The following is a 27,940-nucleotide window of genomic DNA, read 5'->3' on the forward strand; positions in this document are numbered from 1 at the left end:
ATATTAATTTTGTATTCATCCTTAGGACCCCAAACCCCCACCTTGAATTTGACCCCCCCAGTATTAGGATGTATTAGGATGTTGATATATATTCATATATATATATTCATTCATCAGCCAACACTCCCCACTCACAGGTAGTAAATGGTAAATGGTGCATTTATATAGCGCCTTTATCCAAGGCGCTTTACATAGATTGTGCATTACATGCACCCATTCATACACCGATGGCAGCGGAAACCATGCAAGGCACCAACTAGCACATCGGGAGCAATTAGGGGTTCAGTGTCTTGCTCAAGGACACTTCGACAGTAACTCTGGGGGAGCCCGGGTTTGAACTGGCAACCTTGCGGTTCCCATCCAGGCACTCTACCCCTGAGCCACCGCCGCCCCAGTACCCCCCCCCCCCCCCCCTATATAGGGCCTTAAGGCTCATACATAGTCTGGATTTTCGGTGGTGAACTACAACATGATGTCACGAGCCACGGTGAAGAGCAAAACCACCGCCACCGCTCCAGCCCTTCTCTCTGTTTTTACTCACCACCGCTCAACGTTATTTCAGCTCCGGTGGTCAGCTCACCACCGGAGCGGTGGTCACCTTACCACCGAAAATCCAGACTATGAATAGGCCTTTAGTCCTACTCCTCCCAGCCAACACTCCCCACTGACAGGTAGTTACCCCCCCTTTTGATTCACATCAAAAGGGCATGTGAGCTCAAACCCACAATTCAACATTTTGGTTTTAAGATGTTAAAAGTGCCCACAACAAACGCTGGCCCACATTAACCTACCTGACCTGGCGGAGAGTAGCACTTTTTCATTTTTTTCTTGAAATACTGTAGGCGGGATCAAATGTAGAAATATTGTTAGTGTATTCTTTAATTTCTTTCTTTTCTTTTCTTTTTTAATAAGTTATAATAAAGTCACAACTTTTCTTGACTGTATCTTGAAACGAATATCACATCACTAGAAATGTTAAAGATCATCTCCCCTCCTACTGTATGTAGGTAAATATGCACGCATATTTAGACTTAGACTCATTTTTAGACTCATGAAAGACTCAGTCAAATATTTTGTTTGCACAGCCATGAAAACTATCTTATCTGTGTGAAAACAGCATAAAGAACCACATACTTGAACACGTAGATGTGTGTGAGTGTAGTTACACCACACATTGCAGTTACAGAACTTGACATATTGAGCAACAGGGATGTCTTATAAAAACAAGTTCAGAGCAACATGAAAAAGGCTTCACAATTTACATTCTGGTGTTAACACAGCATATCTCTATACACTTGCCAACTATCTTCTCAAAGAATAGAATAGAGATCTTAAAAAAATGTTCATGTCAAACAAATGTATGCTTTTATGGAAATAATATACTTTATGTAAAACTGATTAGCATAAACCAACCAGGGTGAACCTTTGTGTAAATAAAATGTAGGTTTAAAGTATGAATGTAAAGAAATCTCTTTCAATAGCATCGGAGAAAAGAGGAAAAAAAGGGTAACTAAACATCTTGTTGAGTACCACATTTAGTCTTGTTTGCACTGGTTCAGCAGTGTCTCATCTTCCATTGTTCAACTGTAATGCTTGTTTGAAATCAAAATATTATTTGACACATGGTTCTATTGATATTTTGACATCACTAAAATTAAACTAAGCTGTTTGTTAAATGCCCCGATGATGTTGCAAACAGCAGCTCACCTGTTCCGGTACAACCACTTGACAAAAGCACTGGAAAATATAGCAAATATAGTGTCGGGCCAGTGTAGATAAGACAAAAAGGAGCCATGAAAATGGAAAAGATCTAATTAAAAAAAAAGTATGTGGAGGCGGATTAAAGAGGCAAGGAAAGAAATCAACAGATTTAGATCTGTATCGTCTGTTTCAAAACAAGGTTACGCTCACATGAAATACAATGATATATAGTAAACATGAAATAAAAGTCATAACAAGTTGTTGCATGCAGTAACACAAACTCATAAAATTAGTTTTCACTCATGAATTAAACAACTAAATTTATTCATATGCACACGTGAGAATGAAATGGTCAAGCAAAAAATGTCTATGGGACATGAGGGTAATTTTCGCTCCTCTTCAAAAAGAGACATCCAGTATATCTCACCAATCCACCAGTTCAGTAACAACAAAGTCGTCCTCCTCCATATTTTGTGCAATGTGGCAGCACAGGTGACCAATGTTCTGTTTAATTTCCACTGGTACTGTCCAGCTTACTGTCTATGTACAGAGCATAACAGCTAATGGGAGCTGTCAAAACCTCCTAATTTGTCAGGCTTCAGCTAGTGGCCAAATCTAACTTCGGAGGGAGTTCCAGTGTCTCAGCAATCTCCCCCAACTCATCTAGTAATTCTGTGAAGGCAGGTCGTCGGAAGGATTCCACCTGCGTTACAAAGACACTTGGATTACAACCAGTTTAAAATAATACAAAGTGAAAATTTGTTTTCTGTGTTGTTTCCATCTTTCCATTAGCAGACACAGAAAGATAGTTTAAAGTTCCAATGCTTTATGCTGCACAAGCTAAACATTTGTGGTTTTGTCTATTGAACTAATTGATATATTAAAAAACAGTCCCGTGTGTCATACTGTATATCATCTCATTCCGGCCAATCAGAATTTGCGTCCTCACCTTTGTCTTCAATGTTTGTATTACACAATGTTTGTGTTTACACAATCACTCAAAATTGTCCATTCATTGTCAATGGCATTTAATGTTTGTGTAGGACAACGTTTGTGTTTGCACACACACTAAAATCTGGACATAGGAGTGCCCTCAAAAACATGGAAACATTAACATTAGATAGAATTGCAGTGACCAAACTAGAGCAGTATTAGGATCTATCAAATTACACATTTTCAGATAATTCTTAGGAATTTGTCCTTAATGAAATGGAGGTCAAATTGGGCTTTTCCTAACAAAACATCTCATAAATGGACTAACAGTGCAGCAGCTGTACAACAGGCATGCAGTAAAAACTGGAACCTCTAATAGCTATACAGTTACTGTAACAAAGTGATGTGATTGCTTTTGGTAGAGGCTGGCATGACTGTAGTGCAAAGTGTCACCTTCTGTTTCAGGGTGTATGCTAGGTTTCCAGAAGCATTTCTCTGTGGTTTATGCCCAACACACACCCAACTACCAAAGCATCTCCAACACACACTATGATGACTATCCATCCAGTCAGTATGTCTACCCACCAGACAGCAGCTGGAAGCCAGTTCCAGTACGCGCTGAGGACAGCCACTCACAAGCTCCCTGAAGGCATTCACATCCAAGCCATAGTCCTAAAGCACATGAAAGCAAGGGGTGGAACATCTATTTAGTGTAACTAATACATGGTACAGTACAAAATGAAAGAATGGGCAGAAGATAGGATCGTCTCAGCTGTTAATCTGATCAAAATGTTGTGCTACTTTACTTTATTGACTTTATTATTTGTTTATTTAGAAGGGACAATTCACGTGCATATTCAATACATGAATGTGAATTCAATCATGAACATGCTATGAACATGCCGGATTTAGCTAGAAGCTCATTTTCATCCACAGTCCCCACACATAAAAACTACTACAATACAATAACATGATAACAAATACAGAAGAGAACATACATAAATGTATCTTTACGAATACCATACAGTACATAGTTTAAGCCTACCTAAAAACCTTTATACCTACTACGAAGTCTAATACCTAAAACAACAAAATAGGTAATGCCTAATTTGATATATTAAAGTTTGGATGATTTTTAGCCATTGGTGTAGTTGTTTATAAAAGGTACATAGGGTGGGGCTTTCCCTTAGATTGACTGGGAGACTTGATGGACAGGACATTCTGGCCTATGATGGACTGCACACAGTCCCTTCTGGTGTCTGACCTATGATGGACTGCACACAGTCCCTTCTGGTGTCTGACCCATAGACTGTGGTCTGACCTAGCGCCCAGTGACTCTCTTGCTGTGGAGAAAATCACGCACAGGAGGAGGAGCCAGTCACTGCCCCTACCTAGATTGCGCTATTCCCTGGGTCGTTCGTGTTTTTTTTCCCTTGACACTCATAAGGACTGTGTTAAAAAAAATCAAACAACCCAAAGACTACATTTCCGGGCTGTGCTCTTCGCACACTACATGCCCATGTCTTGACGGAGCGTGAAATATTTTAGTAGAGACATTAATTTCAGACCCGGAAGTTTAATTTTAAGATTTTTACGGCAGAAATAATTCAATTTTCTCCAGAAACAGGCTGTATCAAATATGAATTAACATCATAATCAATGTAGAGCCATCTCCCTGGCAGAAAATCCTGGATGAGTTTATTTTGTAACATAATTCTTATATGAGGCGATCTAAGGTCCCCTATGGGGATTCCAACATAATTCTTATATGAGGTGATCTAAGATCCCCCTATGGGGATTACAACACAAATAACAAAAACACAAATCAGTGGAACAGTGACCTCTAGCGGCAGTGACGTCAGACTTCAGTGGTCTATAACAGTAGTTCTCAACCTGGGGGTCGCCAAATTATTTCAGGGGGTCCCCAGCCAAAAACATTAACAACCCCTGGTCTATAATAAAGAAATCTTAAACTTTAATGATTTATTGAGTCTTAAACCTAATTTACTTGAAATTTTCAGCTGTCGAGCTCCTGTGTTTTAATACCATACCATTAAATGTAAAGTGAAAAGTAGGGCATTGCTGTAAAAGACTTTCTCCAAGGTAAATACAGGTAAAAACTCCACCTGTGTTCTGGGCAGTATCTCTGGGTCAGCTGGGATTCTGGCCAGTATCTCACAAAGTACAATCCCAAAGGAAAACACATCAACCTGCCAGTCAAACCATGCAACACACTGTCAGTCAGTAATACACAAGAATATCGGTGCTGTCAGGCAGAAACCTCATAACTCCATGTTTCTACTTCTTATATATTTTCGTAAATTAATGCAGTACATTGTCATACAAGAGTGTCAGACAAAAGTAGTGAAACTAGCAGATCTAGCAGAGCTTACAACATTGTGAGCTTGGCTATTTTCACTTTCTTTTTAATTTAAAAAAAGGAACAGTTTTGGACATACAAGGTTTCCAACCGACAGCGACGTTATGTCATTTTCAAGATATGTTTATACAGTACGTAGGTTAAATACAATATGTACAGTATGTGTTAGCAAGACTCATGCATTGATCCATCCATTATTTTATCTTAAGTGCCATTCACACTGAACACTATAACCATAGATATTTTAAATTGATGCCTCATTGGCTGCTGCATTTCGTTGGAGCCATGTGTGTCGCCGGGAGGGCGGAACAATTTACACTCTGGGGCAGAAGTGCGCCGAAAGTGAGGAATACACACTACGCCATGCTGCCACTGAAGTGACTACTAGCCGATTACAGGCACAGCGCATCTTTTCCGGGACTTGTCAGACCCGAACATCCGCTCTGTGACGGAAACTTGGCAAGCTTCATGCTTCCTCTATGTTTCGCAAAGAATCTCGGGAAATCTTTTGCCCCCTCTCAAGAACACACACCCCAGAGCCGGAAGAGGCTTTACATAGACCTTTATATGTGACTATATATTAAACAATAAAGAAAACTATAACTACATCATTCACCATTGTAATTTTTATAGTCAGTGTGAACTCTGCCATCCACTTGACTTGGAACGTTTTTTTAAACTATATTTTTATAGTTATAGTGCTCAGTGTGAATAGCCCTTTAAAGAAGAACCCATTTCCATATCTTCATATAATATAATTGGTCCTCACTAATGCTCATTATAAGATGACACAATTTCTGTTTAGTTACTCTGCAGTGCACTCTGGTTTCTGAACTGTCCACTGAGACGAGGAGAGAGAGAGTACACAGAAATGGTACCATCTTTGAATGACGATTAATGAGGACCAATTATATGAAGACCGGTTGAAAATGCATGAAGTGGTCCTTTAAAGGACCACTTCACCACTTTTCAACATCTCTTCATATAATTGGTCCTCACTAATGTTCATGATAAAACACCACAATTTTTTTCTACTCAGTCTGTGTCTCATAGGAGATCTGTGGGCAGTTCAGAAACTCGTCCACCAGTGACATCATCGGTAGGAAGATTCTTTTTTAAACAAGATTTGTTTTAAAATATATTTAGATTTTTATTATCGTGAGAACCATGGCTTCCATTTTTGCATTGCAACATTTCAGGAAAAGAATGCCTGCAGTTTCTATTAGCTTGGATGCCCCATCGATGATGTCACTGGTGGACGGGTTTCTGAACTGCCCACAGCCCTCCCATGAGACATAGACAGAGTAGAAAGAAATGGTGGTATTTTATCATGAACATTAGTGAGGACCAATTATAGGAAGAGAAGTTGAAAAGTGGTGAAGTGGACCTTTAAGCTTATCGTATCAGGCCACATAAAACAGTGAAAAAAAAGTATTAAGTCAAACGTTGCATCATAACACAGTTTTAGTAAGTCACACTAATGAGTCCAAGGAATTTTGTTCAGTACCTTGCGGTCATATGGCTCCCCACGGAGCATTTCAGGGGCCATCCAGAAGGCAGAGCCTACGAGGGACAGCTTTCTGCCAGGATCTTTGACTGGCGCTTCCACTACCTCCCTGGCCAGGCCGAAGTCTGTCAGCAGCGCCTCTCTGCCTACGAGGGACAGCTTTCTGCCAGGATCTTTGACTGGCGCTTCCACTACCTCCCTGGCCAGGCCGAAGTCTGTCACCAGCGCCTCTCTGCCCCGTGATGTCACGCTGATCAGACAGTTCTGGAGGACAGAGACAAGAAGATATGGTCTGGGTATTGAGTATCGTGAAAAATGCAATAGAAAATAAAATGTATAATTTATTATTATTATTACCAGTACTAGTCCATACCCGTTCTGGGATATGACATACCCAATCCAAACTTTCTCTCTCCCCCCCCCCCCCCCCCCCCCCTCTATTATTTTTAGTGGTGGATCAAAGGAAATTAATTACAAGAGATATACAGACGAATATGCAGAGGACACATTTCACATGTGTTCTAACTTCTTGTTTGTCTAGCTTAATGTTTATCATCAAACAGATCAACAAATAGTCCTGTCCTCACTTTACAACAGGGATTATTACAGTGGCTATTTCCTGCCAGCAGAGGGCAATGTACAACTGTGGAAATTGATTTGGAACATGGAGGCGAGTTATCATGGTTTTGTATATTTCTACCAAACCCCCAGAAGGGCTGGCCCTACTGGTCAGAGCTGGGACTGCAGGCGGGCCCGTGCATTTAGCATGAGGAAACCGTGCAGGTGGGGTTTAACATTGAGCACTTCTGCATTTTGGGCACCAAATCTTTCTGCCCAAATCAAAAATCACACCTGTGTGACTATGAACTGAGCGGTGCAACTATACATTTATTTATAGTTACTATGCTCTGTATACTGTATTGTAGTGTACTGTGCTCTCTACTGTAAATATCCAGATCCCCAGGAACGAGCTCAGGGTGATGGCCCAGTTCCGGCGAGCCGTCCCGTGTCCGAAGTGGTGGAGAAATGACAGAGTTACCGTGTGGGGGTCCCCCAGTAGTAGTGCCACTTTACTCTGTGCTGTACTTTACTGGCCACTTTAGGTGTTGCAGCTGTCATACGGACACACATAGCTCAGCTGCGTAATGGAGCGGAGGCACCGCTCAAAAATCTGCCCTCTATCCTTTATAACTCAATGGATTTCTACATTATGTAATTCTGATTCTGATTGTCCTATAAGAAGTTACTCTTCGTATACAATTGTTGAGATGAAAGATACCAGGGTGAGAAGGATTCTAGACAAATCATGGGTTTGCTATGAGTCATAATCTTCCCTTTTTTCTAACTGTGTATGATGATTTCTATTGTTTTGCATAGATGTGTATATTTCTTTAAATGTTCTGATGAATTGAAAATGGAGGACCCTTAATGTAAACAAGTCCCATTCTGCACATTTTCAATCAATCAATTCGAATGCAATTTTTAAAATGTTGGTTTGTTCCACCCCCTCCCATCACAACTCATGTCCATTTGCACATAGCAGATCAAGGCGTCATGCCTTGGGGGCCAATCATTATAATCTGTCGATAAAATGGTCGCCATTCAGCTTGAAGCCCACAGAGATGGCAGACAGGAAGCCCGGTAGGCTCGGCCATCAGTCAACACCTTCTCACCACACTAAATAATTCAGCCCTAACCTGGCTAATGGACAGTCCACACAACACAACAGAAAGTCTTAGGACAACAGCAATAGCATCCCACCAAATACCACTCCAGCTGATTAGTGTCAAGCTGTAATGGAAACCTACAGGGCACATAGCCCTCCATGGCACATGACTCACCTCCACAACAGTATGGTCAAGGTTTACTATAATGGAGAACTGTTTACTGACTCACCTCCACAACACTTACTTTCTACTGCTGGTGGTACCTATTGTACTAAATGACCAAATTAAGTAAATCTACCCTCGAGAGATTAATCTTCCATGATTCCATGATTAATCTTCCATACCATAAAGTTTAAAACGTATCATACTTTAACTACCCTTATTATGTGGTACTGAACTGTAAAATGGTAAAAAGAAATACCAAGATTTGACCGAGATTTGAGATCTGGTCTTGGTACTATTGTTGATCCATGTTAGTTAAAATACGTAAAATACGTGTCAAAGTTCCTCTCAATCCTCTGACTTCCCCATACATTACTGTCCATACTCCCAGGGAGTACCACATGCATGGCCATTGGCCAATAGCCACGAATTGCAGCACTGTGGTCAGAGGGGGCTGGATGCTGCATATCAAGAGGTTTGAGTCACAGACGGAGAGGCTGAAGGCTGGAATGCAGGGCAGAGGGAAAAGGACAGTGGAAGAGATGGATGGAGAAACAGTAGGAGAGAGAAGAGCATAAGATGTACACAGGCAAGCATCGAGGGACAGATGGATGGAGAGAGAGGTAGAAGACCGGAGGGGTTGCTTCTCAGAGGTACACTAGGTGTATGAGTGTGTGTGTGTGTGTGTGTGTATGGGGTCTCAAAACAAGACGTGCTTATGAGTGAGAGCAGGCTGATGGGAGCACGGCTGATTCTGGCGTCACAACATCTGGCCTCTATTACAGTAGCCACTAAAGGCTGTTTCACTCTCTCTCGCTCACTCTCTCTCTCTGTAGTATGTCACTCTCGGTTTCTCTTTTCAATAGTATTTTCCATTCAGTAGCCTGTCATTACGCAGCTCTGCCTGTGCAGTTCCAGTCCCAAGTCTGACCACTAAATTTAGCTCGGGCTTCTCGACTCGCCGCCAAGGAAAGCAACAAGTTTCTGGGAACTAACAAGGAATAGCACAATTGAAATTGAAATAGCATTTGGTCCTGCAACAGATTCAGGAATAGTTTAAGGGATATACAGTAATGAATATTAGTGTGGCACAGTGGCTCAATGGTTAGACAGTTTCCCTGGGTTAGAACCATACTGGAACCTTTCTATGTGGAGTTATTTTCCAAGTTGATGTGTTTCCCATGTTAGGGCCATACTTCTACCAGTGCCTGTGGCTGTGACCAAGGCACTGGCCTCAGAGCTGGAGCTGATCCTCAGGCACTGCATGACTGAGGACTAGATTGAATATCCATATCGGGATCAATAGTATAACTTAAAAGAATTGAGAATTAATAGAGAAAAGCCTAAATCAATAAGGAAGCATCCAAACTGATATTGGTATTTCTATTTAGTTTGTTTTGATTGACATCTGACTGTACTTGGGTAATTACACTCAGACGTCCATGGCACATACAGTAACTGAATATTACTGCCTAGATTCAAGTAAGTCATGAATCATCCAGACCAGCACTCATTTGATGTATATACAGTACATAATCATACTCATCACCATCATCATCTGTTTTTACGTCTGGAGACTCCCATCTAGGACAGATGTGCCTCCTGCTGGAAACATGGCTCAGATCTGAACCCATTTGATTTTGGCGTTCACACTCCATTGTGACTGCATGCCCTTGCAGACGAGAAAGACGTCGACCACAGGCAGGGTTCGAACCCACAACCTTCTGCATGAAAGGCGTACAGTATGCTCTAACCGCTACACAGGGTGACTCTATATGCTTAAAGAATCTGATATATTAAAAAGTGTGAAGTGATCATCATACATCATCTCATTCCGGCCAATCACAATTTGCGTCCTCACTTTTGTCTTCAATGTTTGTGTTTACACAAACACTCAGAAATGGCCCTTCATTATCAATGGAATTTAATGTTTACACACACCCTCAAAGCTGGACATAGGAGGGGCTACCTACCGCCCCTCAAAAATAGTTTAGACTTAATTCCAGACGAGAAGTTAATCCTTCCATTTAGGCTTGAGATGCATGCTGGCATGAAGGCTTGTGTTGGTTCGTTGTACCTTCATATAAACTGTGCCATGTTCCTTAAAATAATGCTCTCACTAAACTTCAGCTTCAAAGCTTTCGAGTCCCAAACCCTGCATGGCTATGGTAAACACATGACAAATTCAACAACAGTTCTTCTGTATGAGATATTATGAGAGGCCATAGATGTCATAGACATGCTGGCTCCCAGTTAACTGAACCACAATTCTTTCTAACATTGAAAACATGGGAACTTGAGAACTTGTGTTAATCCTTCAGCAATTAATCCCCACCATGTTTTGCTCATTTGGACTATACCCAGACCCTGTGAGCAAAGCAATTGTTTGTTAGTGTGAAGATAAATGGCTACTTGACGGTGCCAAGTATAATGGTTTCAGTACGCCGGGGATCTGAATCTGGGGGAGACAGAAACGAGACTTGGGAAACACTTTCACGCAGAAAGGGGGGGTTGCGGGGGCAATTACAATGCCACAGTTGAGAGTAGGGCCAAATCAAATGTCAGCCCTTCCCTTCGCTGACGTGGTGAATGTCAGTAACCGAGGACAACATAATATTCATTGGTCGTTTACGACTGAATGTGAGAGGGGTTGGGAGACAAATAGGAAAATCACAGGAGAGAGGGAGAGATAGATTGAGAGAGAGAGAGAGAGAGAGAGAGAGAGAGAGAGAGAGAGAGAGAGAGAGAGAGAGAGAGAGACAGAGAGAGAGAGACCGAGTTAGAGAGGAAGAGAGAGAGAAGGGGGCGAGAAAGAAAGTAAGTGAAAGAGAGAAGAGGAGGAGAGAGAGCCCAAGAGTGAGAGTTCACGACCTGGGATATTTTTTGATGGAATGTGTTAATAACTTATGCTCCAATCTACATATTTTCAATCAAGAAAGAATTGTGGATCTGCTAAATGCCTAAATTGTAAATTGTAAATATTCATTTCAGTAGCCTATATGCTAGAAATAGATACGTTCTATACCATTACTGGTATTACATATTACATATGTTCTATATATTTTATTTGAATAATAGAATTTTAGATGATAGATGATAGTGACATTTGAACATAATTTGGCCAATTTAGGTTTTATGATTAGTTCAATAGATACAATTTAAGAGAGTGGGGGAGAGAGAGAGAGAGACATGTTATTAGGGACCCATTCAATTTCCTTGGAATACACTTGAAAACCACTACATTGAAAACTGTTCAACATCACTGCTGTTTTGGAAGGGGCCTCTACTTTCTCATGCAAAGCGAAAATGAGACGGTGTGTGCGTAATGTGTGCTCATGGGCTTGTGTGCAGAGAGAGTGACTGAGGGCTTCAGTGTCCAGTGACAGTGTTACCATATTAACATGACAATAGTCTGGTCTTGTTTTCCCTTATTCAATTACCTGGCAACTGGACCTAATTATATATGGTTCTGTGATTGATTAAATTACATACCGCCGTACATTGTTGTCTGCGTATTAAGATAATTACTTTTTACCATTTAACAGATAATACCGGTATATTGAAACCTGTTGGATTGTGCATTCCTAATTGATAAATATATATATATATATATATATATATATATATATATATATATATATATGTATTTGTACGTTAGTATGTTTTCCGCACTGTCAACAGAGAGTTGATCCGTTTAAAATGTATCAAAGTTCCTCTGACTTCCCCCTATGTGACTGCCCATACTCCCCGGAGTACCAAATGTCATGGCCAATAGCCACACATTGCAGCAGTGTGGTCAGAGGGGGCTGGATGCTGAGAGGTTTGAGTAACAGACTGGGAGGCTGAGGGCTGGAATGCAGGGCAGAGAGGGAAAAGGTTGTGGTGGGGTTTGTTGTTCGTTGCTCATTATACTTGTTGAGGTTGGGTTGAGGGGCTGTGTGCTCTATTTAGTGACCTGTTAATTATGTATCACGCCAGGGGATTCAGTCAAATGCCCCTCTACCCATATACTGTACAGTAGATAGCCTGTTAGATGGCTCAGGCAGTGAGCATATAATTAGAGTTACAAATACGTAATTACATTGATTTATTTTATGTGCAGATAGGATGAAACGTTTCCCATGCATCACCTTGTTAATAAATGTTTTGTTTTATTTTGTTTAGATATATCTTATATTTTCTATTTGGCTCAGGGGGGCATATTTTTGTAACTTTCAGACAATAATTGTGCCAAATGTATGCATTTTACATTTAAGGTGTTGTTAGGAGATCCAATTATTCAGTTTGGAAGATAGGCATACTTGTAATCTGTATAAAATATACAATATCATATAAAGATATTACATACAAAATCATAGAGAAATATAAATGCTCCAAAGGTGGCAGGTACCTTGGAGTTGAGGTCTCTGTGGTAGATGTTCTTGTAGTGCAGGTAGATCATTCCCCTGATGATGTCACAGGCCAGATCAACCTTTTCTCTCCAGCTGAGGGGTGTGTCTTTCCTGGCCAGCAGCTCTTCCAGACATCCCCCATTCACATACTGGAAATGGTTCAATCACATCTGTTATACAGTACAGTGTCACACACCCTCGACTCCAATGTAATGGAACAGTCCAACCTCATGCTGGATTATATAAAGTAAATCAATCAAACAAATCTATATACATATCATATTTAACACATTAATATGCAGAGCAATCTGTTGCTGTCGAGTGTCGACACAGTGGACATACACAGAAAGGACTCCCAGAACTCACCTCTAGTATGGGGTAAAGTTTGTCCTCCTTCACACAGATCCCCAGATATCTAAAGGAATGGGAAAGCTATTTTGAAATTTTAAATCCAAATATATTGTATTTAGATTTTCCTCAGACTGGATCAAAAGACAGACATCATGATATTTCACATATTGATTGATTGATTGCATTTTTTATTTCACAGTATGGAGAATTCAATACAAAAACAGGAAATCATCATACAAAGAAAGTAAAAAAGGGAAAAAACATGTACAGTATGGGGAGAAAGGGATGGGGGGAAAGCTTAGACTTAATTTACAGGGAGCAGTTTTGAATTGCAGCCATCCGTATAGGTGCTCTTTGAGAGCGGTTTTGAAGGAGTCAAAGGATTCTTAATGGCTGTTGGTAGGGCGTTCCACATTTTAGTGGCATAGGAGCGAAATGAATTTAATTCCTTGGGGAATTGTAACCCCACTGGGTTACAATTGACAATTTAGGCATTTAGCAGACGCTCTTAATCCAGAGAGATTTACATGCCACGTGTTTTGTTGAACTCCCTCTGGTGTTTGTGAGTGTGGACTTCGTTGACATAGTATTTAGACAGGTACATGGGTATCTTGGTGGTGTAGCGGATCTTGTACACCAGAGTCAGACCCATTGCAAGATGCTGTACTCTGTCCTCAACCCTAAGCAATTCCAGCCTATCAAAGTGGGCAGGGGTGAGGTGAGGTGGGTTCGGGGAGTGAGGCCAAGTAGTAGCCTGACCAGTTTGTTTTGGGAAGCCTTGTTTTAAGGGCCTTTGAGGTCCTGTGGTACCAAGAGGTGTATGCATAGTCGAAGAAACCTTGTACGAGGGCTCCTGTTAGGGTCTTCAAGGTGTTTTTGTTGACAAGTGAGAAGATCCTGTAAAGGAATCTTGTTCTTTGGTTGACCTATTTGATTATGTTGGTGGCCATTTTATCACCGGAAAGATTTGCCTCCAGGATGGAACCCAGATAGGTAATTTCAATTTTCATGTGATAATATTGTCACCTACTTTAACTGATTACTAATTTGATCCAAAGAGAATGGATTATGTTTTTCCCAGGTGTAAAGAAGGTTTGTTATCAGCGAGCCAGGTGCAAATTCTACCCATCTCTGGTCTCCATGGACCATCTTCTTTTAAACTAATAACAATTAACCTGGAGGATGTTATTCAAGACCAATTCAATGCTTCACTTAAAGTGGGACAGTGACGTTGAATCCAAGGCAACGCTGGATTCTACAAACACCATTTTTCACAGACACGGATATTACAGCCTCATTATTCGATTACTGTGGAGGCAGGATGCTGGGTGCCAGGTACCGCTTGACACCTCGGGCTTACACAATCACCTCTCTACGCAGGCAGCTTCGCACATACACCATGCTGCGATATGCAACCTGCCATGACCTTGCTAAATGGCTAAAAATATGATTGCTTAGGTAAACATTCCGCCTATCTCACTTCTTATCTTATGTAACCACTGTAGACAGTGGGAGCGGTGTTAAATTGCATTACCAAGGTCCCGTTTCATTTGTACTGTCACTGTAACTCTCACCGTCAAGAACAAAAAAGCTGCACTTCTGCAGCATTCAAAATTACAACAAGATAATGTAATGTAATATGGTACATCCAGTTTTCATTCTGTGGTGAATATTCCAGCCGAGTCCATATGCTGAGAACTGGCTACAAACTAATCTTAAAGATTAAGTTATAATCTGTATAACTTGTCCCCCCTCCAGACGGAGAGAGGTAATTGGAACAATGTCTGAACTACAGTCAACATGGTGGCTCAACGGCCGGCTATGACCCTCTGCTTTTAACGGGCCTGCAAATTAAGACCCGTCCTGGCCAGAGTAAGAGAGAAGGAGGGCATGAGAGAAAGAGACGGTGACATGGTTGCAGCGAATCAAAGTCTAGTACGTTTAGTAGCACACACCCATACGCCTAACTAATAATACATAATAATAATGACATGTTATAGGTCTACTGTTCTACTTCTATATATCGCACGCACGCGCACACACACACACACACACACACACACACACACACACACACACACACACACAACTGTACCTGACGATGTTGGGGTGGGAAAGCTTCTGTAGCAGACTGATCTCTCGTACAATGCTGTCCTGGTCCACATCGTTTTTATAGATTTTCACCACCATCACCTTACGACTGGTATTGTGCACCACCTGACAGACATACCAATATAAAAAGTTCATTTTTAATAGCAGTGGAGATTGTCCGAATGAATTGGGGGAGAGCCCGGTATACTCGGTGTCTCCAGTGAATCTGGGGCAGTGAGTGACAGTGGGAACTTGTGATACTTCACAGAGCACCCACCATGCCAGCTGCTCTTCACTCTACAATCGCAATTCACTGAAAAAGTATGTACTGTCAAATGTGTCTTTTTTGTGTTGAGCAGCATTTTCTTCAGTTGAAATTGTGTACGGTAATTGTACTGTCTTAATCCCTCCTCGCTCTGACTGTTTCAGACAGTGACATAATATAATACATTAAAAGTCAAAATGATCCTCCCTCATTCCCCATTCATGTAACTAACCCTAACAATCCCAATCCAGCCATTGTACTCGCATCTCTTTCTAGCATGTTCCACCAGACACAAAGCCTGAAACTGACAAAATTTTGAAAACTCCAATAGAAATGTGATATGGGGGCTATGTGAGTTATGTAAGACCTGAGTGGGACATGGCTGCATAATGTGGCCAGCAGGCTTAGGCCTCCACTGCTGCTGCTGGCTAGAGGGGGACAGTGGAATGAGAAACATGTCCCAATTAGGATCCTCAAACAAAGCAAACTTTGGTGTCAGCACCCATACGTAGGCTTCCTGGCACGGAGGACAGCTTGAGAGGAGGCCAGACAAAGGTGAAGGTTAAGGTTGGGCAATATATCAACATTATATCGATATTGTAACATGAGACTTGACCATCTAGGATTTTGGATATGGTAATTATTGGTGCGTGTTTTAATCAATGTTTAAAAAATTGCAGAAATAGACAATTTACAAGCTGACATATCACATCATGAAGCGATGTGAGCTCAGCTTATAGATCTGCTATTATCGTCATCGTTTGATGACATTCTGGTTGCAATACAATATTGTGACATAATTTTGTATCATATTGTTTTATCCATATCACCGAGCCCTACTGATTTCTGCACCTCTACTTTAACCTTCCTTGAGAAGATATTTTTGAATACAGTAAGAGGTGGGCATTGGGTCTCAAAGTAAAGGTCACAATATTAAGTAAGTCTTTATTGACAGTATATTTGTATAGTGTCTGAGAGTATGCATCCAAATTGACCCGTAAGGATTTTTCTGTGCAGGGCATCTTACAGTAATAACCTCATATGTCCACAACAGTTACCAGTTATTTACACAAAAAAAGAACATGAAAAGTAAGAGGTTTCTGCTCAACAGCAACAATAAGCAAAGCATGCATGATTTGACGATGCTACCTTATAGACTTTGGAGAAGAAGCCAGTGCCAATGAGTTCGGCACTGAAGTTCTCCCAGAACTCAAGCTTGCGTACGGCGGTGCGGAGCTTCTGCCACCGGTCCACTTGGTAGTAGCGGTCAGAGCTCTCGCCAAGTAACGTTGGACTGGCCGGCTCGGAGGACACATCCACGTCACACATCCTGGGGATGTCCGCTGGAACGTACGCACGCACACGCACGCACACACGCACACACGCACACACACACACACACACACACACACACACACACACACATTGTAGTTTTTGATAATTGCATCATACTATTCTGACCAGATAATTACCTGCAACACAAAACACAATAGAGAGAGGCACTTGAAATGCATTTGAAGAGAGACTGTAAAAAGTGTTGGTTAGATGAAAGAGAAGCTAACAAAAGGCCTAATTTCAAATCACCCACTCATAACTATCTCATCTACCTTTCACTAGATGAGATTAACAAACATCTCCATTTTATGGGATGAAAACAATGAATTGTGAATAATGTGTTGCCTAAAATAGAGACGGTGAATATGGAGAGCAGGAGCTTGTCAGAGTGTCCAGCCCAGTGTTTAAGAGAGCCACTGTTCTCCCAGAAAATAATACTGAAAGGCTAATCTGCTTTCTGGCATATAAGCAAAACAAAAATGTACCGTAAGGGTGCTTGTTAATTTGCACAAACACTCAAACAAAACTACTAACATAGCATAACAACAAAATAAATAGATGAAGCTTCTAGTTGCGTACATTAAACTTTCAGCTAATGCACTTATCCAAACAGATTTGCACCATGGCTGGGGAATAATCACATCTGACTTTTTCCATCAAAACAAATAAAAACTGTATCAGAGTGGTCTGAACATCAGAGCCCGGGAAATGTATTTAATCATATGTATTTAAACGACCTTTTTATTGAGCATACAACTTTCCCAAGTTCACACACGAATGGGCTCAACCATACGACTGATTGGTCACAGGATGGTCTCTCTAACCAGAAAACCTTTCCATCACTACTACAACTATGTTTAGCCGTTGCACAGTTGTGACACTGTATTTACCTTGCTTAACGTGTCACTGGTAACTAAATGGATGCTCCTTGCACATCGTAATCTAGGCCAGCCTGACCCTGCATAGTTCCTCCAGGTTTTCATCAAAAGTGGACAGGCCGGACCTCAATTCCATTACAGAAGACAGCAGAATACTCCAGGTCCTTCTATTAAACTCCTGTTACTGGACAACCCCTCGAACAAATGAGCCACATCACCAGAAAAAAGGTGATCTTTATGGGTCTGTTCTAGTGCTGCTTTCTAGGCCCTTTGGGCTACAAAAACAATGTTATTTCTCAGATTAGCCTGCAGAAAAAAGCAGGGTAATCCTGACCTATATTTACACCACAGAAGGCTGTTCTCCGACATCTAAAGTCACTTTGTTTTTGTCAGGAATACTGCCCTCTGGTCTGACAATAATGCTGGTGTAAAGCACGCGCTGGCACGCTGACACAATTGGCAAGGCTTTGACAATCGAGTGGGAATCAACCCTGGCTATTCATCGTGGGAGAGAGCGCACGCACACACACACACACACACACACACACACACACACACACACACACAAACGCCATTGTTTGCCCTGCACAATAACAATCACTTCACTTTGAGCGCATCTACGCCATACAGTCAGAGAGAAACGCTTACAGCGCAGCCTTCTCATCTCTCTGTTTCTCTCTTTGCTTCTCTTTTTCTCACTCTATTGCATGCTCCCTCTGTCTTCTTTCACTCCTTGTCCTTCTCCACCATCTTTGTCTTCCACATCCTCTCCCTCTGTCTGTCTGTCTGTCTGGCTCATCATTTGTCCTCTTCTTCCCATCTTTTTTTCTTATGTATTTCTTACTCTGTCTTGCTCTGTTCAGCAACTAATCAACCCGTTATTTTTTTTCACAAAAGTGAACACCAACAAGAGTTATTAACTTGACTTTACGCTGCAACGTTTTATAAGTTACGGTAAAGCAAGGTGAAAGAATAGACTTCCTATGGTTAAGGTTTGCTATCACACACACACAGACACACACACACACACACACACACACGTTTGACCTGTGACTAAACAAACAGACTTTCAGAGGAAATATCACAGCCCCAGAATGACGTCTGCACAGCTAAAAAGGAATGAAAGAGATAGTAAAGTCAAGTTTGCAAGGAAGTGAGATTTTCCCCCAGAGCTCGGGTCTTTCCCCCAGGGCTCAGGTCAGGGCTTTGATGTGTACGCATATCTGTATTTGTGTGCAAAACTGTGCATGCGTGTAGTTAGACAGAGAGATGAGCACGTCATCTAGTGTCTCAGTGTGTTTACAGGCCCTTGACTTGTGATTGAGAAGTTGCACAAAGACCAGTCATTTCCTGGAACCTCATCAGCAGCCTACGTCATGAGAATAACTCACAGACATCTAAATATTTAGCAGAATTAGTATGCAAATTTATACTTGCACTTTTAATAGCGTGTCTTTTTAAACACTAAAAACGTAACAACCAAGGTCTCACAGGGGTCCATTATTGGCCCACTCCTTTTTCCCCTCTAAACCAAATATTGTCACTAAAAATAGCTGATCTACAAGCTCAGAGCTAATTGTAGCCTCCTCCCAACTTCTGTTTCGTCTTTAGTCACACAAATTTATCCTAATATAAATCGAAAACATCTAAGCATATGGCTTGCTGCTTAGCAGAAATGGAAAAATAAATACATTTTAAAGATTTTCTTTAAGATAATTTCCGTAAACGGAAATGGCAGCTTCTTTACTCGGATTTCGGGAGGTGTAGTTCCAGACTCTATATAGCATTCTGGGAGGTGTAGTTCCAGACTCTATATAGCATTCGGAGATTGTGGAATAGTTGTCTGGCTATGCGAGACTATATATAAGTACTTGAATAGCAAATCATATTGTGAGTCAAAGCTTGTGATATGTACTGCAATTTGTAGAAATCACACTTAGTTTTAACCACTCACAAGTTAAAACCAGTGTACAAGTTTACAATGATTTCCCAAAATGTGTGCATATAGCCTACAAGCAAACAAAATGCACTCACACACATACGATCCGATCCCCCTGTCTCACTCTCAACAATGCTTTCTAACACATGCCACACATATATGGCAAATGTACGTTCACCACACATGGCACACATGTATTATACCTTTGAGGAGAGTATGCCAACTCAGATAGGATCTGATCATACATGATCTATAAAAAAGAATATAACATTATTAAAGTTAAAATTAACACTATGGATTTGACTGTGTAGCTACAGTATTCCCGATAACCAGGTTATCACTCCAGCTAGACAACGGATATGAATAGATCACTGTAAATGCTCTTCTTGGTGCTCCAGCAGGCTTAAAGCACAATGATGCAGCTATGCTTTCAGTATATCATTAATCTCCCTTAAACAGCCATCTATGTCGGGACAGCTCTGGCTCAGCAAACCTTGTGCAACAGAACCCTGCACTTAAATTGCCTGTCAAGTGCCAATTCAGTGATAGGCTAATGGATACTTTCTAACTGCTTCAGGACCACGGGCCACTGTAGTTTGGGGTCTGTGTGTGTGTGTGCGTGTGTGTGTGTTGCAGAGCAGGGACAGCAGGCAGAGATCATGTTGTTTTGTGGGTCAGTGTGAAATCGATAAGACCAGGCTGGGCCAAACCAAGCCTGACCACACAGCTGTGGCTCCTGTCCTCGTTTTGCCACAGCCACAGTGGAATGACATTACAGAACATAATGTAACCTCTGTGTGGAATGAAATTACTGTACCTCTGTCTGTGTGGAATGACATCACAGAGCATACTGTACCTCTGGATCACGCCATTGAAGTACTGCCCATTGTTGCCAGACCAATAAAGCATCACATACCAAATATGTGATGAAAATCTGTTTTTCTGGAAATAATTAATTATTCTATTTTTGCTTGCTAGCTTCATGCTGATTCAGCCTTTCTGTTATGAAGTTTAGCTTTAACGGGTTTCAAGGGCCACAGAAATGTTACTTTGAGGGAGGGGGACGAGAGCAGAAACGTTTGCGGTTATATGGTATTCCTGCGACATCAACAGTACCCTGTAGCACATGCTGTGGAGTGACATGGCTGCGATTTGGATTTCCAACAGCCTATAGTTTGTGGTGTGGTAGCCCAAATCCAGACATAACTTAATTATATACAGTGCAGGCTGCCCTCTGAAAAAAGATAGAGCGCCAGTGGGAGAAATAGCTGAAGAAATACATCTGTATATATATTACTAAAGAACTGGAAATAAATGGGAAAAGAAAAGGAATGAACCTTGGGGAGAAGGGCACCCCCTTCCAGGGCAACTCTGTGCACAATAGGGGACTAGTACTGTGTGCACTGTGTAATTTCACAACCTTCCTTGTACTTGACATGACCAAGCGTCAGAAGATACCATTGACTAACAGCAGAGGATTCAAACATTAATCCCACATCATCATCCACAGTGCATTTGAGGGGGTCTAGCCCTGAGGCACTGACCAGCCCTATAGAAGCCATGAGGAAGCACCATCAGTCAATCAGCCTGAATCAATTTCAATTTCTGAATCAATTTCCATTTTTAACCCACTGTGGTTCTCAAAGTGGGCTCTGGGGAAACAGAATAGTGACCAATGAACACAGGCACCAAAATACGGCTTCTTCCACAAATATAACAAACGTCTGTGTACTTTTTGGATCGTAATATCATTGCATATAGGCTACCTCAACAATGCTCAAACCAATATCATATATTTACTTTATATGTTTCGTTCTCAAGAATTATGACATGGAGGTAAGTACTTGGTTACATAAATCAGTAACTTGGGGCAGAGGTTGTTCTTTGTGTGGGAAACTGTAGAGACAGAAACAGGAACCAACTAGACAGATGCGCTCCTCAGAGCACAGGTGTCCACCAGGTCAGGCTGCCTACCCTGGGCCCGCAAAATTGGAAGGCAGTCATAATCCAATTGAAAAGGAATCTGACTGATGTCTTGATTAGAGATAATGTTTACGGATTTGTGTGAGTTTTGGACAGAAAAGTATCAAAAATGCAAAATGGCAAAAAGAAAATCTAGTCTGGTTGGGCCCTATATGGGGAGTTGCATCATGATCCAAGGAATCCAGGGGGATAAGAGTTGACCTACTGTTCAAGAGTTATAGACGCCTTAACAGACGACGTCACACTGATAAGCACCAGCATGCGCGCGCATAGCGGCAGCACAAGAACCCTTCCTCTCATAAGATGCAATGGAAAAGTTCTAACTGCACTTAAGTGTAAAAAATGCCCCATCAAACTTTCAGATGCTATTTTTCTCCCAGTGTGGAGGAAGAATGATTAGGATTTTTATTGTGATCTCTCGCCCTTGAAATATATAATCCTTGGTTTCTGTTGTGTTTGAACAATAATAGCAATTCGAAACAGTTGTCCTCAAAACCACACCTCCAGTCGCTGTCATAAGAATGGGAGGTGCGTTCATGAACACGGCAGCAGAACCTATCGTCCCGCGATGGTGTCGCGCACGCAGACCTCTACGCTCACACCAGTCGCATCTGCGATGCGAGCTTGTATATCAGCTGTTCTCTGTGCGCAATACTGTTGGGCTTTGAAGTATAAATGTCTCCTAGGGTGCATCTCACTAGCCAACTCACAAGAGGAGGTTGAATGAACTGAAACCAGCGCTCCCCAAAACAGCAGGTTTGGAGATCTGTTGGGAATTGATTAAATGAAACAGTCACCTGTGCCCAGTCCCAATGTTTGTAAACAAATAATTGGTCTGTTATAGCACCACCATGAGGCCGATTTGAGATTTTTGGGTTACAGTTTCTTTCCTTGGGCCTTACTCAAGATTAGCTGCTCACAGGCACACTGACGGACAATCAGGAGTGAAAACAGGAGTGAAAACATAGTCTCCGACCTGGCGCTAATGAACCATTCTCCACCCACATGAATAATGGAATGGGCATTAGAGTAGATTACACATTTTAGCACCCTCTTTGTAAAAGACGGTAACCTTAGACCATCTTAAACCTAGTTTATGCTGTGTAAGACAACCCCTTTAAACCAGATTGTGTGGCTGTGAGCCACTTGGCATATACTGTACCTCCTCCTTTGACTTGTTTTTTCTGTAAAGTTGCTGTAGTTGCGTCCTAATTAAACATCACTGCCTCTGACACTTGTCATTCTCTTTTCAGCTTGCAACAAGTAACCCACCTCCATCCCCAACTCAACCTTGTCCAAATCATCTAGTGTTGAGAAGTGAGGAAGGCGGTTCATCTGCACTGCCACCACCAGCGTCTAGACTCCAATGGGGGATTCTCCCCATTAAAAGCTTATCTTATACATTAATTGTATTTATTATATATTATATATTAACGAGTCTAATCGTTGCAACAACTTGATCTCTCATTTTATTGAAATACATACACACGTATGTCCAAAAAGATATGAGCCATGCCCATGATCCATATGCTTCCTTGCTGTATAAAGTTCAAGGGCATGCGGCTGGATTATGCCCAAACATGTCCAAGTCTGACATCAGCGCAAATCTACGTTGCTAGGCAATGGTTGAGGTCAGGGCACACCGCTATGGGCAGATTAGGATTTTGTTTTTTTACACAACAGAAAACTGCTTGTACAGTATAAACTAAGACTGACCTACACAGAGATTAAAATAGGGTGCATTTTGCATCCCAAAACGCAGTTTATAGTTAAGGGACGCAATAAAACAACGACCTCTGCATCCACGGGGTACACTACTGTACTACTGTACTGTTTTTTTATTCTAGTTAATTTTGCTAGCTTTAGTTATAATAATTTCTTCTTCCGTTTTCTAGATGAATATAACCACATTATAACCACATAAAATGAAATGGGAGTTAAATACTGCAAAATATGACTCCCAACGTTGTTGAAGTGGGACTCATGAAATGTCCCTGGGACTCATCTAAAAGACCATCCCTGCATCCCAGGACTCATTACATTGAAAACCTATTTACATCAGCCTACAGTAGGAATGTCACTGTCCTTTGTCTGTCATAGTGTGATCAGGTGCCAAGCACAGTAGCTCACCATCTGCCAACAAATCATCGACTTTCAACACTGGAGCACTCCTCTTACAGGGATTAATGATCGTAGGGCATTCTGAGAAACAATAGTGGTTGTGGAGGGTTACCGTATTTTATCTCCTGCTGTGTAGTCGCTCAGTTTACGTTAAAACACCAGTGACTCTCCGAGAGTAGAGCAGGAACACAAAATCATATTTTGAAACCAGGCATGGGTCTGATTTTTATATGAGATATGTACGTCTAAACTGGTAGGAATCACCACCATCAACAATCAATATCTTTAGCCCAATTTGCTTAATACATTTTTTCCCCCAAGCAATTCATTATCCCTTTAAAGCCATACAGACTACACAGTTATTAAATATTCAGTAAAAGATATTCGGCGACCAAGGCATTCTTGTTTGCCATTTGTCTGGGATGGAGGGGAGGGTGGGCGTGATAGTGTGTTGAAGAGGTCATAGATGATGAAAAGAGGTTACAGAAAATATGGTTAACACACAATGCGTCTCTGCCCTCCTCTTCGCAGTTTCTCCCATTGACATCATCGGTTGGTTTAACCATGGAGGCAACCACAGTGTTTGTTCAGGTCAAGTTCTTGTTATCGTGCTAACGTTGGTGCTAACAGTAAACTCAAGGCCCCACCAACATCAGCATTCCTAAATTAAGCTCTCAGGGACGGCGCATACAGCCCTGCCAAGCCAATGTCTGATTTAAAAAAATAACTGGATATTATTTTACATAAAAAGAGCTGGATTGTCGAAGGGACAACAGCGTGCTTTTTGTTGATATTGTCTGCATAATAACAGCCAACTACTGTACAGCAGCACACTGTAAATCATTGCTCTTAACAAGGGCAGGGAGGAGTTATGTTACTGGTGGGTTACACCCAAACCCCTCACAGAGTCAGACATAGCTGGAGTGTTTGAATTCACCACTCATACGTCAGTAACAGTTGTTTCTCAATTCGAACACAACAATGAGGAGACCTGAAGTTACCAAAGTTCAAGACCTTCTGCGAGGTGAGAGCTTAGAAGCGAACCATACACAATGATACATGTGATCATCATTGATTCCAGACTGTGAGGAATCCCATCCTTACTGTACAACTGCAGCATTAGGATTTCTAGTCTAAAGCATCTCTCTAACTATTCCTCAATCCCTTCATCCCTCCATCCATTAATCCACTACTCCATCCATTATACTGAAGGCTACAGCAAATACTCTGCTTCTTTGATTTCTGTATAGCCTATAGCAGGCTGCTTTCCTTGGAGAGACAGAGAGGTAGCAAACACAGATGACTGGCTTGGAACAATTTACAAAGGTTTCACACAATCTACACAGCTACTGCAAACAGCTGCCTTGTAACTAAGCAGCTACTCACGAAGGGGATGCAACAATGCTACCACTTTTTCAGACAAAATGGTTTGTGAGCAGTGCACTTTCAGCATAAAAAGTAACAGAGGCGAATACAGCAGAAAGACGCTAGAATGAGCTTTGAGGAAACATTACTAAGATATAACCATTGTTCTCATGTAAACCCTAACGTTCCACTCTTTCTATTGTGCTGTACAAAAAGTATCCCACCTTTCATTTATCAAGCCATTTTCATAATCATACCTCCTTTTACTTTTGATTTACATTTTAATTCATGAATAGGCTATGATGTTTATGTTTTGGTTGATTTATGTGGTTGTTGTCCACATTGTGAACTGTAGTTACTATTTGTATCACAATAAATAAGTGTGGTTCATCAACAGCTGAGGGTTCCCCTTTTGAAAAGGAGTCATATTTGGTAAACAAATTAGCCTATAATAATCACATTTAACAATCAACGTATTTTACAGTTTACACATATTTGGTCCCTTACTCCTCCTAACTTTAAAGGACAACACTTGGGTGCCAGTGGGAAGCACTGCATTACATCATAACATCCAGTCTTAAATGGAGGATGGATGAGTAACAGGATACTTTCCTGACACAACAAGGTTGCAGTTAGCCAGGATGCCGAGCTCAGGGTTTTCTAAATCAGGACAATGTCCAGCTACAATTTTACACACTTATTGCACGTTAGCTAGCCTACAGCATCTGTGTTAAGCTTATAAAAGAAAGAAAGATATATGCATCATAATTATTAGCCTACCATCAAACATCTGACATGAGAAACTATGACTGCAATAAATATCATATGATTTTAGACAGGCATTTAGCAAAAATAATGCGGTTGGTGGTCGGTATTGCTGGAAAGGTATTGCTTAAGATGCAATCCATAACTTATTTGAATGAATTCAAGATTTTAACCAATCAGTGTGGTAGAGTAGCCTATAGTGTAATCTCCATGTAATACCACGTCTGCTGTGGTTGGAGGTGGTTTCACTCTTCCATTGAAGATTTTAGACCATAATTGTTGGGTAGGACATAAATCTTGGTTGACTAGTAATGACTAGAACAACTGTACCTGTAGCTCTAAGCTCTAAGAGGTGCCCACTGCCCACCTATTACCATTTAAACTGTACATTTTTGAACGCTCCACAATTCCACTCATAAACTTGAGATGAACTTCCAATCCTACAGTGCAGTGAAAAACTTGTTTGCAGCAACAAAAACACAATACTTACTCCAGTGATTTAACATGCTATTCATATGCATCTTGGGGAAGGGTCGGCAAAATATGCCGTCCGCTGACAATGATCACAAGATCTGGTGACCAGCAGTCACCAAGTCCAGACACTGGGGAGACACACATGCAACAGACAAACAATGAGCAAGCGCATACGCAGTAGCACTACATCACAAAACACAATTTGCTTTCATGCAGGCAACAAACAGGAACTATTCAACCACACCATACCATAGCTAGCCCACATAGGTTACTGAAAATCTTTCTGTCAAAATTATATAGAAGCCCTATAGGCTAATTTCACCTGTTGCATTTTAGTTGCCCTCTCCCTCCCCGTTTGTAATCAATAAAGATAAGTAAACAAATGTTATGTTAAATTGAGTAGTGTAGTTATAACTTAACAGAAATAGCAATAGACTATATGGACGGAAACAAATCAAACTATTTAAGTTAATACTTACATTCTGTGTAGGCTATAATGGATAAGTCCTTTGCGTTTAAAGATGAAAAGTGCGTGGGCTGGACTAGGCTACTGCATTGCTCTATCTATATTTATTGTAGTTGTCTAGCTGTCTCTCACTCAGCATCGCAGCAGCGATGTTCTTTACCTCTCCAGTAGACTAATGTTTCGCAACAGCGAGCAACAATTTCCGTGCACTACTATCGTGTGCATGTGCAGCTTCAGAGCTTCTGCAACATCAATGCGCTGGTTGCGTGCTTGCATGCAGGGCTCCCACACACTTTGCGAGAGAAAAACACCTCGCTACATGTTTGATGGGTCGTCAAGCAACCAACCTCATTACGTTGGTAGTAGTAACTCCGCCCACAGACAATATAGTGTATGAGCAGCCTACGCTTGACAGAAAAGGTAGAGAAATAAATAAATACTTTAGTTCGATCAGTGGTTCCCAAAGTGGGGTCCGGGGAGCTAAAATACATAGTCAGAGTTATTTTTGAACTTCACTTTATAAGTAAAACCATTGCAAACAAGACAAACTAGTACAAACTATATATATATATATATATATATATATATATATATATATATATATATATATATATATATATATATATATATATATATATATACACACACACACACACACACACACACACACACACACTTTATTTGTAAATGGCCAGCTTTAGCCTGCCTAACTGCCAGCCAAACTAGGTTTAGGGCAGCTATCCAACTCCAGTCTGCTGCTCTATAATTTATAACAACAACAACAAAATCTGAATGTAAGCTATTTAGAAATTATACTGTATGCACTATGCACTGTAATTTGTTTTACCCGTTTATAGAGAGGAGACAATATGTCATAGTATTTTGAACAGTGTGTACAGTATTGTTTCAAAAGTGCTTGAGCCCAGAGCATAAACTCCCACAGCTCTGTTCCATAGCTATAATGCGTTGCGAATTTAGAGCTATGGAACAGCGCAGGGCAGAATCGTAGAAGCAGTAGAAGGCTATGGATCAGAGCTAAACTCTCACTCACAGTGAATGCACACAAACAGAAGACAAAGGAATTATTGATGGCCCAGTCAGTGGGCAAAACAAGAAAATGTAGTAGGCTGAAAGAGGTGGATTAGCCTAGGTTATCAAACATTAAA

General features: G+C 41.1%; 1 protein-coding gene across 1 annotated transcript; it reads right to left on the minus strand.

Moving 5' to 3' along the window:
• Positions 1-882: 882 nt before the first annotated feature.
• Positions 883-27,057, minus strand: LOC308316829 (dual specificity testis-specific protein kinase 1). The gene is made up of 10 exons (XM_080765620.1): positions 26,788-27,057; positions 26,325-26,436; positions 16,598-16,791; positions 15,188-15,309; positions 13,108-13,156; positions 12,741-12,890; positions 6,522-6,785; positions 4,761-4,844; positions 3,220-3,306; positions 883-2,404 (listed from the first exon to the last, which is right to left on the minus strand). Exons 2-10 carry the CDS (start codon positions 26,353-26,355, stop codon positions 2,300-2,302), a joined length of 1,086 nt encoding a protein of 361 aa, XP_080621746.1. The 5' UTR covers positions 26,356-26,436; positions 26,788-27,057; the 3' UTR covers positions 883-2,299.
• Positions 27,058-27,940: the final 883 nt, after the last annotated feature.

This window comes from Protomyctophum bolini (assembly GCF_963924005.1).
Source record: "Protomyctophum bolini genome assembly, chromosome: 6".
Taxonomy (NCBI): Eukaryota; Metazoa; Chordata; class Actinopteri; order Myctophiformes; family Myctophidae; genus Protomyctophum; species Protomyctophum bolini.